The sequence below is a fragment of the Marmota marmota genome, unplaced genomic scaffold (assembly GCF_001458135.2).
Source record: "Marmota marmota marmota unplaced genomic scaffold, marMar, whole genome shotgun sequence".
Classification (NCBI taxonomy): Eukaryota; Metazoa; Chordata; class Mammalia; order Rodentia; family Sciuridae; genus Marmota; species Marmota marmota.
In genome coordinates, this window is record NW_025999842.1 from 64,334,516 (window position 1) to 64,349,138 (window position 14,623).

The following is a 14,623-nucleotide window of genomic DNA, read 5'->3' on the forward strand; positions in this document are numbered from 1 at the left end:
CCGCTGGTATTGATGAAGTTCTCTCCTCCGCCGCTTTCTGCTGACATCAGATCTCTGCCATGTTGGTATCCTATGCGAATGGCAGCATTTCGTTCCCCTTGCCGGGCAACCAAAGCAACGGGTGAGTCCTGACCGGCCCTCAGCAGGACCCGGACCGAGAAGCAGTTTCCGCGGGCTCCTAGCCCCGGGCCAGGGAAGTTCTGGGAGCCGGAACTCGGCCGCTCCGTGCTCGGTGTAAGCTCCTATCTGTTTTGTTTTATTTTATTTGCTGCTGGGGTTGAACCCAGGGGAGCTATTCCACTGATCTCCATCCTTGCTCCTACCCCTTTTTATTTTTTTATTTTGAAATGGGGCTTCATTAGTTGCTGAGAACCTTGCCAAGCTGCTGTGGCTGGCCTTGAACTTGCAATCTTCCTGCGTTGGCCTCCCAAATCACAGGCATTACAGGCACACACCACTGTGCCCAGCAAGTGCTATGCTTAATGGCAATAAATTAGAAATGTTCTTCCTACTTGCGGAATTTTATTGAGAAATAATAATTTTAAAGCTTTATGATTACATGGAATCAACAGAAATGGTCATAACTCCTTGAATTATTATTGAGGCAATTTAAAGGTAGTATATAAAATTCTTTAGTAACTTGTCCTGAGCAATCTTTGCGAATCTATCAATTATCATGAAATCAATTGGATAATGCAAAATTGTAGGTCAGTGAAGATATCTACTAGAGCCTAAAAGCAGTGAGTTAAAAATGATCATTGCATCCCACGTTGATGCTGTTAAACAGAAGGGACAATAATCACTTATTTCTTTAAGGCACCCTTAACGCTCCCTTCACCCTGTCAGTCACCACACCCTGCAGACATTTCCTTCTCACCTATGACACCCCTGACTGTGGCCCTTCTCTGTCCTTGGTCTTTAACACCTTTGGCTGGAGCACTCCAGGCCACTCCTCCAACATTTCTGCTTTCAGACACTCCTCTTGGAGTGTCTCTGCAAGTGTGGCTCAGCCACACTCACCCAGCAGAGTGACACTGTGAGGTTGGCATTTTGATGCTCTTGCAAGGCCACAGTAGGCCACCATGTTCTACTGTGCCTCCACTTGCTACTCTAACAGGACCCAGGCATGCCGTTCTATATAAAGCCAATGATTTGAGGGTTTCTTCCGTAAACCCTAAGCTCAGACAGGATGAGGATGAGTGAAGCAAAAGCAGTTTCTGGTAGGCTAGAGAAGTAGACCTTCTGAAAGGATTTTTGTTTCTATTCATCCACTTTGCTGCAGTGGCGGAAGCCCCACTCCCACTCTAGAACAGTAATGGAGGAAAGCAAGAGCAGCCAAGAGGACCCTGGGAAAAGAAGGTAGTATCCACTGTGGAATGGAGGAAATGAGTCAACCAGGTAGCAGCTATGGGAGGAAAGAGACTGTCACCTCCACCATGGGACCTGTGTACTAGTAGGACAGTGACTGACCTAAATGAAGAGCCTGGGCTCTTCTCCACAAGGCAAGAGATTTCCCAATACAGTGACTTCAACATTTCTCCATTTTGTGGACCCATAAAAATTCAAAATAATTTTTGAGGTTGTTGGTTTTTTTGTTTTGTCAGGAAAAGACATTAAAAGAAATAACCATCTACTAAAACTACCACCTACGCTTCATTATAAATTAAGGAGGTATCTAAACCCCCTAATTATGAAGGACCTAATTATGTAAAAAAAATGACAGGTCTTTAAATTAACCATGTAAAATACTTACTGTCCTTGTTTTCTTCATTTAGCCATGACTGGGTGAAAGTTTTATCAAGGATGAGAACTGACCCTTCTTCAACTGGTGTTGGGTCCAATTCTGCCACTCCCCTTTCTGAACTAAGATCCTGGATTTTCAAGGCTTTCCTTATCATCCTCTGTTCCCAACAAGCACCCTTCACTTTCAGCAGTGGGGGAGTCCTGGTTAGATAATTTTCATTCCCAATTCCATTTTCCCATGAAGTTAATTAAAATCCTTCTTTTTTTTTTCTTATTCGAACCCTCTCTACCAATTCTTCAGAGTACCACTGAGTTTCCATGCCCCACCCCCCCCAGGGCTGACTCATCCACCAGGCACAGTGGACACACAGTCCGGTGTCCATAGAACTCACAGGGGCCCACAAAAATAGTTTAGTTCAAGTTATTTTAAAATCACAAAAAAACTAATCAAAATGAAGATGAGGAGGAGGAAGAGGATGATAACAAAAATATATAATAACAAATTTAGTGTAGATCACACTTGTCTTCATACCAATATAGTCATAAAATATACATTTAAGTTTTTTAGTTGTGTTTTTATGGAGGAGGGGCCCATGAGGCAAAGGTGCCTGTGGCCTGTGAAAGCCATAATGGATCTGACCTACAGACTGTCCACTCCAGTGCTTGTATACCTCTCCTTTCTGAACCTCTAAGGCCCTCATGGTCAGGATCTTAGGGGAGCTGTAGCTGTTTCCTATCTCTGCAACTAAGACAGATGGTCTTTGAACACACAATGAGGCTTGTTGCACAACCACCATTGTGCTCAGGTACATCCTAGCTTCACCATTTACTGTGTGACCTTGCCTAAAGTATATATATATATATATATGTGTGTGTGTGTGTGTGTGTGTGTATTTTAATTGTCAGTGAACCTTTATTTTGTTTATATATGGTGCTGAGAATCAAACCCAGGGCGTACCCATGCTAGGCAAGTGCTATACCACTAAGCCACAACCCCAGCCCTTGCCTAAAGTTTTTAACTTCTCTGTTCCTCATCTATAAAATGGGGACAATGTGTTCTACACAGCATAGGTTTGTTATAAAGACCAAAGGAGTACAGAGTGATAGTCAATGCATGAACACTATTACTATTTTAATTAAAATATATTTAAATCAAACCCAGATTTGCAGAACTCAGCCAGGGCATTGGTCATCAAGATTTTCTGCAGATACACAAAATTTCTTATTTATGCTTGATCCCAAGCAAGGGAGTTCTGTGAGCTCTTACTATATGTTTCTAGGCTAAGAAGCTATTCTATAAATATTGTAAGTAGCAGTTGGGATAGAAGAGCACTATTTAACTTAAAGAAATAATGATGACCTTGTAGCTTATTTTATTACTTTTTTCTGCTAGCAAACAGGCCAGAACACAATTTTTTTGATCACTAAATATTTTGAAACTTTTTCAGGATGTGTTACTGAGTACATATTTCGTTACTAATTTGAAGATGCAAATCTCGTGATGTTGGTATATATAGTGAAATCTGAGTACCTTCAATAATGTCTTGCAGGTTCAATATAAGCCTTGTTTTGGTTATTTTATTCTTACTCTCACCTGTAGTGAAGTTTCTTGAACTTTTGCTTGGCAAAAATATAGAAAACTTTGCTGTGTTTTAGAGTTGGTTGTGCCTAATTTTTCCAAATGTTATTTGCTTATGAATCTCCAAAAGAAACATAATATTTATGTATGTCAGATAAAAATCACTGACATACAAAAAAACTTGCTCTGCTCAGTAACTGTGCACATAAAACTAGCAGCCCTGTCAACAGTTTGGAAATCAAATTAAAATCTACTGAGTAGCACTTTTCCAATCCTTTCTTCCTCTCCATGCCTTACTGCCAAGTTTGTTGCAGAGACCTCTATGTATTATTTTTTTTAAATATTATATTTTAATTGTAGTTGAACACAGTATCTTTATTTTTATGTGGTGCTAAGGATCGAACCCAGGGCCGTGCACATGCTAGGCAAGAGCTCTACCGCTGAACCACAACCCCAGCCCTCAATATATTCTTTATCTCTCTTCCCAATAATAAATTAGGAACTCTAAAGATCACATGGTTAGGAATTCATGTCTTCGCTTTTAAAAAATAATGATCCAGGACTACACATAAAATGCCCAAATTTATTAAGCCCTCAACCCCTTTTTTATCTCCAGAAGATTGACAAGCTTTTTGTGTGTGTGTGTGTGTGTGTGTGTGTGTTCAATCACCTAGGTTCAATCACCCAGGGCCCTGTGCATTCGAGGCAAGCACTCTACCAATTGAGCTATATCCCCAGCCCGACAAGATTCTTTTTGACTCAACAGGAAAACAGGATAACTGCACTTATATTTTCTTTCCCCTGCCTCCTCCCAATCAAGAAGTGAGCTTGTTCATCTGAATTCTAAAGAGAAACTCAGTACAGCGACTACCATTGCACTATTTTATTTTTTATTTGAATTAACCATCTTATAGACTTACAGGTTTCTTGACCTGGTTTCCTAATGAATACTACTAAACTTGAATGTTCTAGCAAAAATTCATATGGTGCGAGCATTTACTGAGAGATAAAAATCACCTACATATCTCATGCAAATATTATAGCTCCAGTATGAGAAGATATTATTTTTCCCTCACCAGTGAGGAAATACAGTTCAGAGAATTAATTACCTGATAGGTAATAATTGGTGATGCTGACATTTGAACCTAGAACTGCTCTAAAGCATCTTTCCTGTGACCCTATGCACACTGTTCTCAAAGTCACAGGGACCAAATAAGCTTTCCACTCCAAGAAATTACATATGATACCATGTTTATTTATTCACATCCAAGCACAATCACAAAGTTAAACATTACCTTAGGAAGGCCTGGGATGGTGTTCTATTAAGGATGAAGTAGAGAAATGGTTTATCTGTACTTGGAAAGGGGACCTAACCCTGGAGTAGGGGATGTTAAAAACAACTGTACAAGTTCACCTTGAATTTTCAGTTGTCAAAATAAAAGAGTATTTTCTTAAATGCACTCCTTCCCTGGGGAGAGGAGAGGCTCAGGGGACTTCAGGAGGCATACCTGCCGTGTATGCTAGAACTACCCAGGGGCTTTGCCCTGCCTTCTTAGTATTTGAAATGTACATTTCTGTTTTACACATGTCATGAAGAAATTCACTGTAATTTTCCAGACCTGTGATTCACTGTTCCTAGGCTTCCCATCTAGACCACCACAAGGAATGCCTCACTCCCACACATCTGAGCTCAGGCTCTAAGCAGTGAGGGGAATCAGGCCCAAACAACTACTTCTCTTACTGTCAGGGGCTAGAAGGAAGTTCTCCTTCTAAGAATAGCCTGACTTTTACAAGAAACAGCCTGCGGCCATCTTGCGGATTATCTCGCCTCTGGCAGTTTCACAACCTATGCCCAGCAACTGCCAATAGGAGAGCTTCCCTATCCCCAGCATATAAATACCGCTGTGTGAACAATAAAAATTTGCAGCTTGATCAGAACTCCTGTCTTGCTGTCATCCCTCGTGTCTCTTGTCCCTTCATTCCTCCCCACCTAGGTTCGACGCCCTCGTTGATGTCCTGCCGGTCGGGACATCTTACTTTGAAAATGATTCTGTTTGTGATGATCCTTCTAGAAGAGTTACTGTCTAAGGAAATTTTTTCTTCTCGTTTCTGGATGACCTATTGTATTATGCCTAACATGCACAGCTGCACGTTCACTAAGGAGTTGGCAGCTGGATGGAAGTTGCTTTAACTTCGTTTTAAGTCTCCATAGAACATGAAGGGATGTTCTGGAGGAAGCTGGAAACACCAGCTGAGAAAGTGGCTACCATATGGGCCTTCCTTCCAGAAGGCTCTGCAGCTTCCTATGATCACCTGCTAAACCAGCCCAACCAGCCAAGACAGTAGCATTCTCCTCTCTTGCTGTTCAGTGCATGTCTGCAAAGTCAGAGGGAGCTCTCTTCAGGAACCCTTCAGTCACTGCCAGCCAGGAACTCGGGGTCTGTGTGTCTGCTCTTACTAGAAATGTTATGTAGGCCTCATTATAACTGAATACTCCTCATTGACATTCTCTTTGCTTATTTTCACACTGAGTTACCAGTAAGCTTTGAAAGGACCTCTACAATTCATCTAAAATCAGTTAAAAAAATAATTCCAAGTTTATTCATTTTATTATCATCTTTTCTCCATTGGTAAAGGCAGGATAATAAAAATATCACTTTTATGAATATATTTATATATGCCTACAGGGTAATGTTTTAATCCTATTAGAAGATGAAAAGATATACTTTGCTCATGAATAGGCGGAATTAATATTATTAAAATGGCCATATTACCAAAAGCACTCTACAGATTCAACGCGATTCCGATCAAAATCCTAATGGCATTCCTCACAGAAATAGAAAAAGCAATTGTGAAATTCATCTGGAAAGATAAGAGACCCAGAATAGCTAAAGTAATTATAAGCAGGAAGAGTAAAACAGGTGGTATAGCTATACCAGATCTTAAACTATACTACAGAGCAATAGTAACAAAAACAGCAATGGTACTGGCACCAAAACAGGCTGGTAGACCAATGGCACAGAATAGAGGACACAGAGACTAACCCACAAAATTACAATTATATTATATTAGACAAAGGTGCTAAAAGCATGCAATGGAAAAAGGATAGCATATTCAACAAATGGTTCTGGGAAAACTGGAAATCCATATGCAACAAAATGAAACTGAATCCCTTTCTCTCACCATGCACAAAAGTTAACTCAAAATGGATCAAGGATCTAGGAATCAAACCAGAGACTCTGCGTCTAATAGACAAAAAAGTAGGCCCTAATCTCAATCACGTGAGGTTAGGCCCCAAGTTCCTTAATAAGATGCCCACAGCACAAGAATTAAAACCAAGAATCAACAAATGGGACGAATTCAAACTAAAAAGTTTTTTTCTCAGCAAGAGAAATAATATGTGAAGTGAATAGGGAGCCTACATCCTGGGAATAAATTTTTACTCCTCACACATCAGATAGAGCTCTAATCTCTAGGATATACAAAGAACTCAAAAAGTTAAACAACAAAAAAACAAATAACCCAATCAACAAATGGGCCAAGGATCTGAACAGACACCTCTCAGAAGAGGATATACAATTAATCAACAAATACACGAAAAAATGGTCATCATTGCTAGTAATAAGAGAAATGCAAGATACCATCTCACTCCAGTAAGAATGGCAGCCATTATGAAGTCAAACAACAAGTGCTGGCAAGGATGCGGGGGTGGGGGGGGTGAGGGGGGGTGGGGAGGTACACTCATACATTGCTGGTGGGACTGCAAATTGGTGCAGCCAATTTGGAAAGCAGTATGGAGATTCCTTGGAAAGCTGGGAATGGAACCACCATTTGACCCAGCTATTCCTCTTCTCGGACTATACTCAAAAGACCTAAAAACGGCATACTACAGGGACACAGCCACATCAATGGTTATAGCAGCACAATTCACAGTAGCTAAACTGTGGAGCCAACCTAGATGCCCTTCAATGGATGAATGGATAAAAAAATGTGGCATTTATTCACAATGGAATATTACTCAGCACTAAAGAATAACAAGATCATGGCATTTGCAGGGAAATGGATAGCATTAGAGCAGATTATGCTAAGTGAAGTTAGCCAATCCCCAAAAAAACAAATACCGAATGTCTTCTCTGATACAAGGGAGGTGACTCAAAATAGGGTAGGGAGGAAGAGCATGAGAAGAAAATTACCTCCAGATAGGGAAGAGAGGTGGGAGGGAAAGGGAGGGAGAATGGGAATTGCATGGGAGAGGGAAGGAGACCCCCTTCATTATACAGAATACAGGTATGACGATGTGAGGGAAAAAAAAAGAAGTAGGTCACATTAGATTGGGTAGAGAGAAGTGATGGGAGGGGAGAGGAGGGGAAGTGGGGAATGGAAGGACAGCAGAATAAAATAGACATTATTATTGCTGTGGATGTATACGTGACTGCATGACCAATGTGATTATGCATCCTGAACACTCAGAAAAATGAGAAATTATATCCCATCTGATTCAAATGTATGGTATGTCAAGATCATTGTACTGTCATGTGTAACTAATTAAAACAAATTAAAAAAATTTAAAAATATGTAACCCTATTACAGTACCCAAAATTTTCAGACTGAAATCCTGTAGAAGGTAGAGGGTACCCTTTTCAAAACCACTAAGTGCCTCAGAATAATAGAGTGTGTTTGAAGGCATATGCAGCTTATAGCCGGTTAAGTGACATTTTGCAAACAAAAGTAAGTCGGTGAAAGAGGACGTACTCCCTCACATAATTTCATGGAAATAACCACTTGAATATCCTTGCTCATAATAAGTAAATTTTCTTACATCGGTTCTTCCAACCATTTGAGAATGTGGTTGATGTCTGGCACTATGTTGGTAGTGAGCAAGCTTTACAGCTGTGCTATCACATACTTCACCAAATTCAGACTACCTTTCTAGAATCATGATCTTTTAGTTTCCAAATGGTTCCTCCATATAAAAAGAGATTGTCAAACTCCATAAAAAGATGAAACATGAAAAATCTAGAGCATGTGGAAAAACCCTTTAAAAAAAATAGTGAGGGCCAGGGTGTATCTCAGTGGTAGAGTGCTTGCTTAGCATGCATGAGGCCCTGGATTCAACCCCCAGCCACCTGTGCCTGGGGCCAAGCCCACCCCAACACTTAGAGCATCTGGGGTGACAGTATGGACAGTGGCCCATGCGTCCTGTGTCTAGATTTTTTAAGGTTAAAATTGAAGTCCACACACTATCAAATGCAATATGTTCTATCCTCTTACCTTGACCAAAAAATAAAATACTTTCCATAATAACACAAAGATTGAAGTCACTCATTTTAGTTACCTCCAGAGATATGCTAAACAATAAAGCTTTGGCATATTTGGCAATGGAACCCATGAAAATGCACGAAGATCTCCACACCTCCATACAGAAGCGTGCATTCTCCTAGTCCAAGCTTCAATCCAGCTCTTTAAGGAATCGGCTGACCTGCAGGGCTAGACGTTCTCAAGTTGCCCAAAACCAGATCCCATGTGAATGTAGATACGACACTATTCTTTCATCATTTTGCAGGACTGGAAACCAGATTTCTTTCCTCTTGCTTGATCAGACATAAGAGGACAGCCTAGTTAATGAATGACTTGGACCACACAGAGAACAGGCTTCACAGCTGCAACCACATCTAACAACAATCCCCCCATTGTACCATCAGGTACTAAGCAAAGAGGGGCCATAGTGGAGCTCTGTGTTCTTCCCTGCCAGAGATCAGAATGTCCTGAGTGTGCATTCACTAGTGTAACCAAACATTTGTATGTGCTTTCAGCTCTTCCCTGGTAACATGCTTGGGATAAGTCTCCAAGAGTGGAGTAAGTGGGTCCCCCATAGAAGACTGTAATTCCCACTGGAAGTGTATGAGACTCGTTTCCCTTCACCTTTAGAAACTTAATTATTATAATTTTCACCATTTTCAATGACTGATAAATGAAAATTCCATTTCCTCACTTCCTTCACTACATTATTAGTATGAATCTTAGGGTCTTGTTGACATGCTTTCTATGAGCCATGTCTTACTTTGCCTTACCACACGCCCCAGGGGAAGGAGACAGCAGATAACTTGTCCATATTTATTATATTAGCTGATGATCCTTTTAAAACCAGGCATATGTCACAACTTGTTTCTAATATGCTGGGTCTTTAACTCACATGCGATTGGAGGCTAGGGACACAAGTTTTGATGTCTTAGGGATAGCAGAGGGGGAGGGTGGAGAAAACTGCTATCTAGTCAGAAACCAATCTGGGAAGGCTCCTTCTTTCAGTTTCAAAAATCTGTTCTTTTCTTCTCACTTCATTCACCTATGGCCTTTCAAAAATCTTGTTTTTGATATCTATTTAATATTGTGACAATGCTCATAAGTGGGAAAAATACAAGTTCTATAAAATATTATCTCAACTTTGTTAAAAATGAATAAGAGTGTGAATCCATACATAAATACAAGTTTTTACGTATATAAATAAAAGTAACCTGAAGAAAATACAACAAAAATTAATAGTAAGTTTTGCTAGATGATTTTAATTTTCCTCTTTATATTTTTCTATATTTTCCAATTTTCCTGTGTTGCATTAATAATTAGAAAAAAGTTCCAAAATGTTATAAAGAGTGACTGGACATGTAATCTCTGCATTTATATAACACAACACTTTTTCCATCTTTATAGTTAAGACCAAATCCATTATCAAAAAGGACACAGAGAGGGGCTGAGATTGTGGCTCGGCAGTAGAGCACTTGCCAAGCACATGTGGGGCCCTGTATTTAATCCTCAGCACCACATAAAAATAAATAAATAAAATAAAGTTTAAAAAAATGTATGTATGTATATGGATGTATAGTCAACCTTATATGTCTGAGGGTTCTGTATCCACAGATTCAACCAACCTTGGATCCTTGGATTAAAAATACTAAAAAACAAAACAAAAATTGCATCTGGAGCTGGAGATTCAACTCGGTGGTAAAGCAAGTGTTTAATAAGATGCAGGAGGCCCTGGGTTTAATCCCCAGAATGCATAAAACATTGTATCTGTATTGAACATGTGCAGACCTTTCCTCTTGTCATTAGTCTGCAAACAGTCTAGTGTAACAACTATTTACACTTATAGTATAGAGATATTATAAGTAATCTAGAAAATAATTTAAAGTATACAAGAGGATTTTTGTAGGTTATATTCAAATAGAATGTCATTTTATATAAGACACTTGAGCATCAATGGATTTTGATACTTCAGGGGTCCTGGAACATGGGTATGAAGGGACAACTATATTTAGTAGGTGTTCCTTATTACAAATCAGTATAAATGTCAAGTCTTTTTTGTTTGTTTCTTTTTTTTGGCCAAATTCTTCATTTTAATTCTTTTCTTTCTTTTGAGATACTTCCTTAATATTCTTTAAACATAACTTAATTTTGAACCACATTTAACTGTAAAAAACAAGACTTTTGGGGCTGGGGTTGAGGCTTAGTGGTAGAGCACCTGCCTCACACATGTGAGGCACTGGGTTTGATCCTCAGCACCACATAAAAAAATAAAATAAAATAAAGACATTGTGTTCATCTATAAATAAATAAATATATATATATATATATATATATATATGTAAAACAAGACTTTTCACAGAGAACTCACCAGGTGTCCTTACCTGGCATCACAGGAATGATTTGGCTCTCTGGTCCCCAGGAGGTGGAGTGAATTCTCTTCTCTGAGACTGATGAGGTGACCAGCAGGTTGGGGGCAGTGACTTTCTGGGACTTTTCCAACAATGAGTGCTCCCTTGCATGTTCACTCAGGCCCGTTGTGTCTGGCTGGGCAGGACTAGCTGGCGTGTGGCTCACCATCTTGTGGTCAAGGCCCACTGAAGTATACAAGAAATTAGTTAGTTTCTGGATTTCTGAACTTTTGTTTTTAGTACCAGGGATTGAACCCAGGGTTGCTTAACCACTAAGTCACATGCTAGCAGCCCCCACGCCAACTTAAAAAAATATATTTTATTTACAGACTGGGTCTTGTTGAGTTGCTCAGGGCCTCAGTAAGGTTCTGAGACCGGCTTTGAACTTTTGATCTTCCTGCCTCAGCCTCCTGAGCTGCTTAGATTACAGGTATGCACCACCAAGCCCAGCTTCTTTTCTGAACTTTAAAAACCACTACCTTTTCAGGTGATTTAAAATCATGGATATTTGGGACTAATAATCCACGAATCTAACATGTAAAAAACCCCACAAAAACTTATTTTTAGCTTTCAATGGGTAATTGGCTTTCTCTTCTTCCAGTAATTTAGCTTTCCAAATATTATTAAAAAATCAATATGTATACAACCAGAGATATGAAAAATTATGCTCTATATATGTAATAAGAATTGTAATGCATTCTGCTATCATATATAAAAAAAGAAAAAAATCAAAAACATAAGAAATGGACACAGACAAAACTTAAACTTTATTCTTTGTGACTCTCTTCTTCCTCAAACCAGTACTTCCTTAACCCATTTTGTTCCATTATTCCAGATGTAGGACACCTATAAAAACTTAAATACAGGGCCACATTTTGTAGTGTATGTCTGTCTATAATCCCAGCTGCTTGGAAGACTGAGGCCAGCCTCAAAAACTCAGCAGGGCCCTAAACAGCTTAATGAGACCCTGCTTCAAAATAAAAAATAAAAAGGGCTGGGGATGTGGATTAGTGGATAAGCACTCCTAGGTTCAACCCCAGTACCAAAAAAAGGAAAAAAAAAAATCTTAAATACAGTATGTAATATATATAATCATATTATAACAATTATAATATAATGCTAATGAATATTAACCAGTATAATAGTACTTATTATTATTATTATTATTTCCCACCTATTTTAATGCATCTGTATCAATTTTTTTTGAACTATTCACAGCGAAAAACTTGGGATCTAATGAATCAAACCTTTTACAGCTCTTTTTTCTTGCATGCATGTGACACTGTAAGACTCAGACATACTCTAGTGCATCACGAATGTTCTTTAAAAATGATCAACACAAAATGTTAATTCACTTCAGTTTTTTTTTAAAGTCATATGTTATGCTGTATTTTTAGGATGGAAAAATCTTTGGAAAATTTAAAAAAACATACGCAATACCCAAAACTTGGCATTTTCAACTCAGGCTAGAGACTCAGTGAATCCCCGCTTACGGAAAAGCTTCTTCACATAGTTACAAGGCACACCAGGCAGAGGAGGAACACTGCATTCCATTTATCCTGAGAACACAGACAGCCCTACTCCATCCCTTCAGCCCCCTGCCTGGCCAGGCAACCTGGTGGACTCACAGTTTTGACAGAAAGCCTCGTCAGACCCATCAGGACATTGCGGCTTGCCATCACACGCCAGGGAGATATCAATGCAGCAGCCATTGTCACAGAAGAAGTGGTAGCGTGAGCAAACATTCAAGCACCCTGTTTGTAAACAAGTCTCAAGTCACAGGGGTGCAGGAAAAGTTGAGACTTCCACCGTGTCCCGATGAACAGATGCCAGGGAAAGGGGAAATGCATTCAGGTTAAGAGAGTGGCCAATGAGGAAAACCTAACAGAGCGCAGGCCACGGGTTCTGGAAAGGTTAGAGGGTCTCTTGACCCCCTGAGTGAATTCCCAGGAGTCCCCATGGCTCTCCGCCTGAGGGCTGTTCTTCAAGACAATGTGGCCGAGAAGGCGGGAACTGAGGAGCAGCAGCTCTGGCTCCTTGGGCCACCCAGCCATCTTCCTTCAGCTGTCCCACTCTGCATTCATTGTTCACCCATCACTGAATCCTCTTCCTCTGTAGGACCAACAGTCACCAACAGTGTTCCACCACTTGGCTGTTTTGATAGCTGCACTTTTTTTTAAATGCTGAGTCTTACACTCTTGTTTCTTAAATAATGCTTCTTACTGAGATTATATTTCTACTGTTGAATCCCATTTATTGACAACATAATGTCCTTGGTGCTACAGAGAACAACAGAATCTTTAGCTACTGGTTTTATAAATTTATTTTCACAATTACGACATTTTTCTCTGCTTTGGAGTTCTTAGGAGAATTTAATCTATATTGCAACTACAAGAGCTACAAATATTTTCATGAGAGGCATTTCTCTTCACCCTGGATTAAGCCAACTTTACTAGACCTACCTACACAAGAATCAGGTGACTGTCTGGCATTAATAATACAGGTGAAAGGTATCCACCTAGAATTAGGTCATAAGGTATTCCACAATTTTATAGGAAAGAAATAATGGAATAGACAATTCTCTCAGGAACAGGGAGAGTGGCAAATTATATGATATTCCACCAAGGATGGTGGCTGAGCAGAGTTTACATCCCCAAGTTAAATCTTAGACACATATTTTATTGAAAAGCAGTTAAACTAAGAGGTGGAAATGTTTATCTAGGAGCAAGGCAACTTGCAGACATCTTGGAATAGGAGGAAAAAAATGAAAACAAAAGAAATGGTGATAGGAGCTCTGCAGGAGGCAGAGGAAGCCAAGAGCCTGCTGCTATCACAGAAACTTGGGCCTGCCAAGGAGTGTCACCTCCAGCCCCTGGGAGCATCAGGACAAAAAGCAAAGGGGATCTTTGACCAAGTAGGATGCAGTTACTTACCATGTTTCTTTAATTCATGATATGAAAATCCTAGCTATCTAAAGGTTTTACTTACTTTGAGGTAGTTTTAGAATTAGGTCCATATTTAAAATTTGTCTCTAGACTAGCAATCTCCAAACCTTTTTGATCATATATCATGATCAGTAATATATTATTGAACACATATCTAAGATTTATTTATAAATAATATGCATAGAGTTTCAGTATCTTTCCTACCCTTAAAATGTTCTGAACATCTCCGAGGGGTCCAATCTGGAGACCACTGATCTAGATCATATTGGAAGTGCTTTTTGGCTTGCTATTTGAATAGAAGATTTTTTTTTACCCAGACATGAAAAAGGTATTAAAAATACTGATATATTCAAAATTGAACCTGGTTACTATCATATAATTAGGGGTATATGCTTGTCTGTTTTCATGCTAGTAGGTGCCATTCTTAGATACCATAACAATGGGGACATTAATCCCAATATTAATACATATAATAAAGAAAACAGAAACACTACTGCCTCTGCTTTTCACTATTTATACCAGATGTTCCCTTAACTTTAATTCATTGCATGTTCTTTCAATATAACCAGTAAGTGATTCCAGGTAATAGTAGCACTACAATGATATTTTAAAATTGCCTATATAAAGTTACATACACAAGACCTATACCA

At 39.3% G+C, this 14,623-nt stretch overlaps 1 protein-coding gene across 1 annotated transcript in view; it reads right to left on the reverse strand.

The window, feature by feature from the left end:
- The window catches only part of Lrp11 (LDL receptor related protein 11), a 53,071-nt gene that overhangs the window by 12,138 nt on the left and 26,310 nt on the right, over positions 1–14,623 (reverse strand). Inside the window, exons 5-6 of the mRNA XM_048800551.1 lie at positions 12,657–12,782; positions 11,002–11,214 (exon numbers count right to left, since the gene is read on the reverse strand). Coding sequence (XP_048656508.1) covers positions 11,002–11,214; positions 12,657–12,782 — 339 coding nt within the window. The remainder of the gene's footprint in view (positions 1–11,001; positions 11,215–12,656; positions 12,783–14,623) is intronic.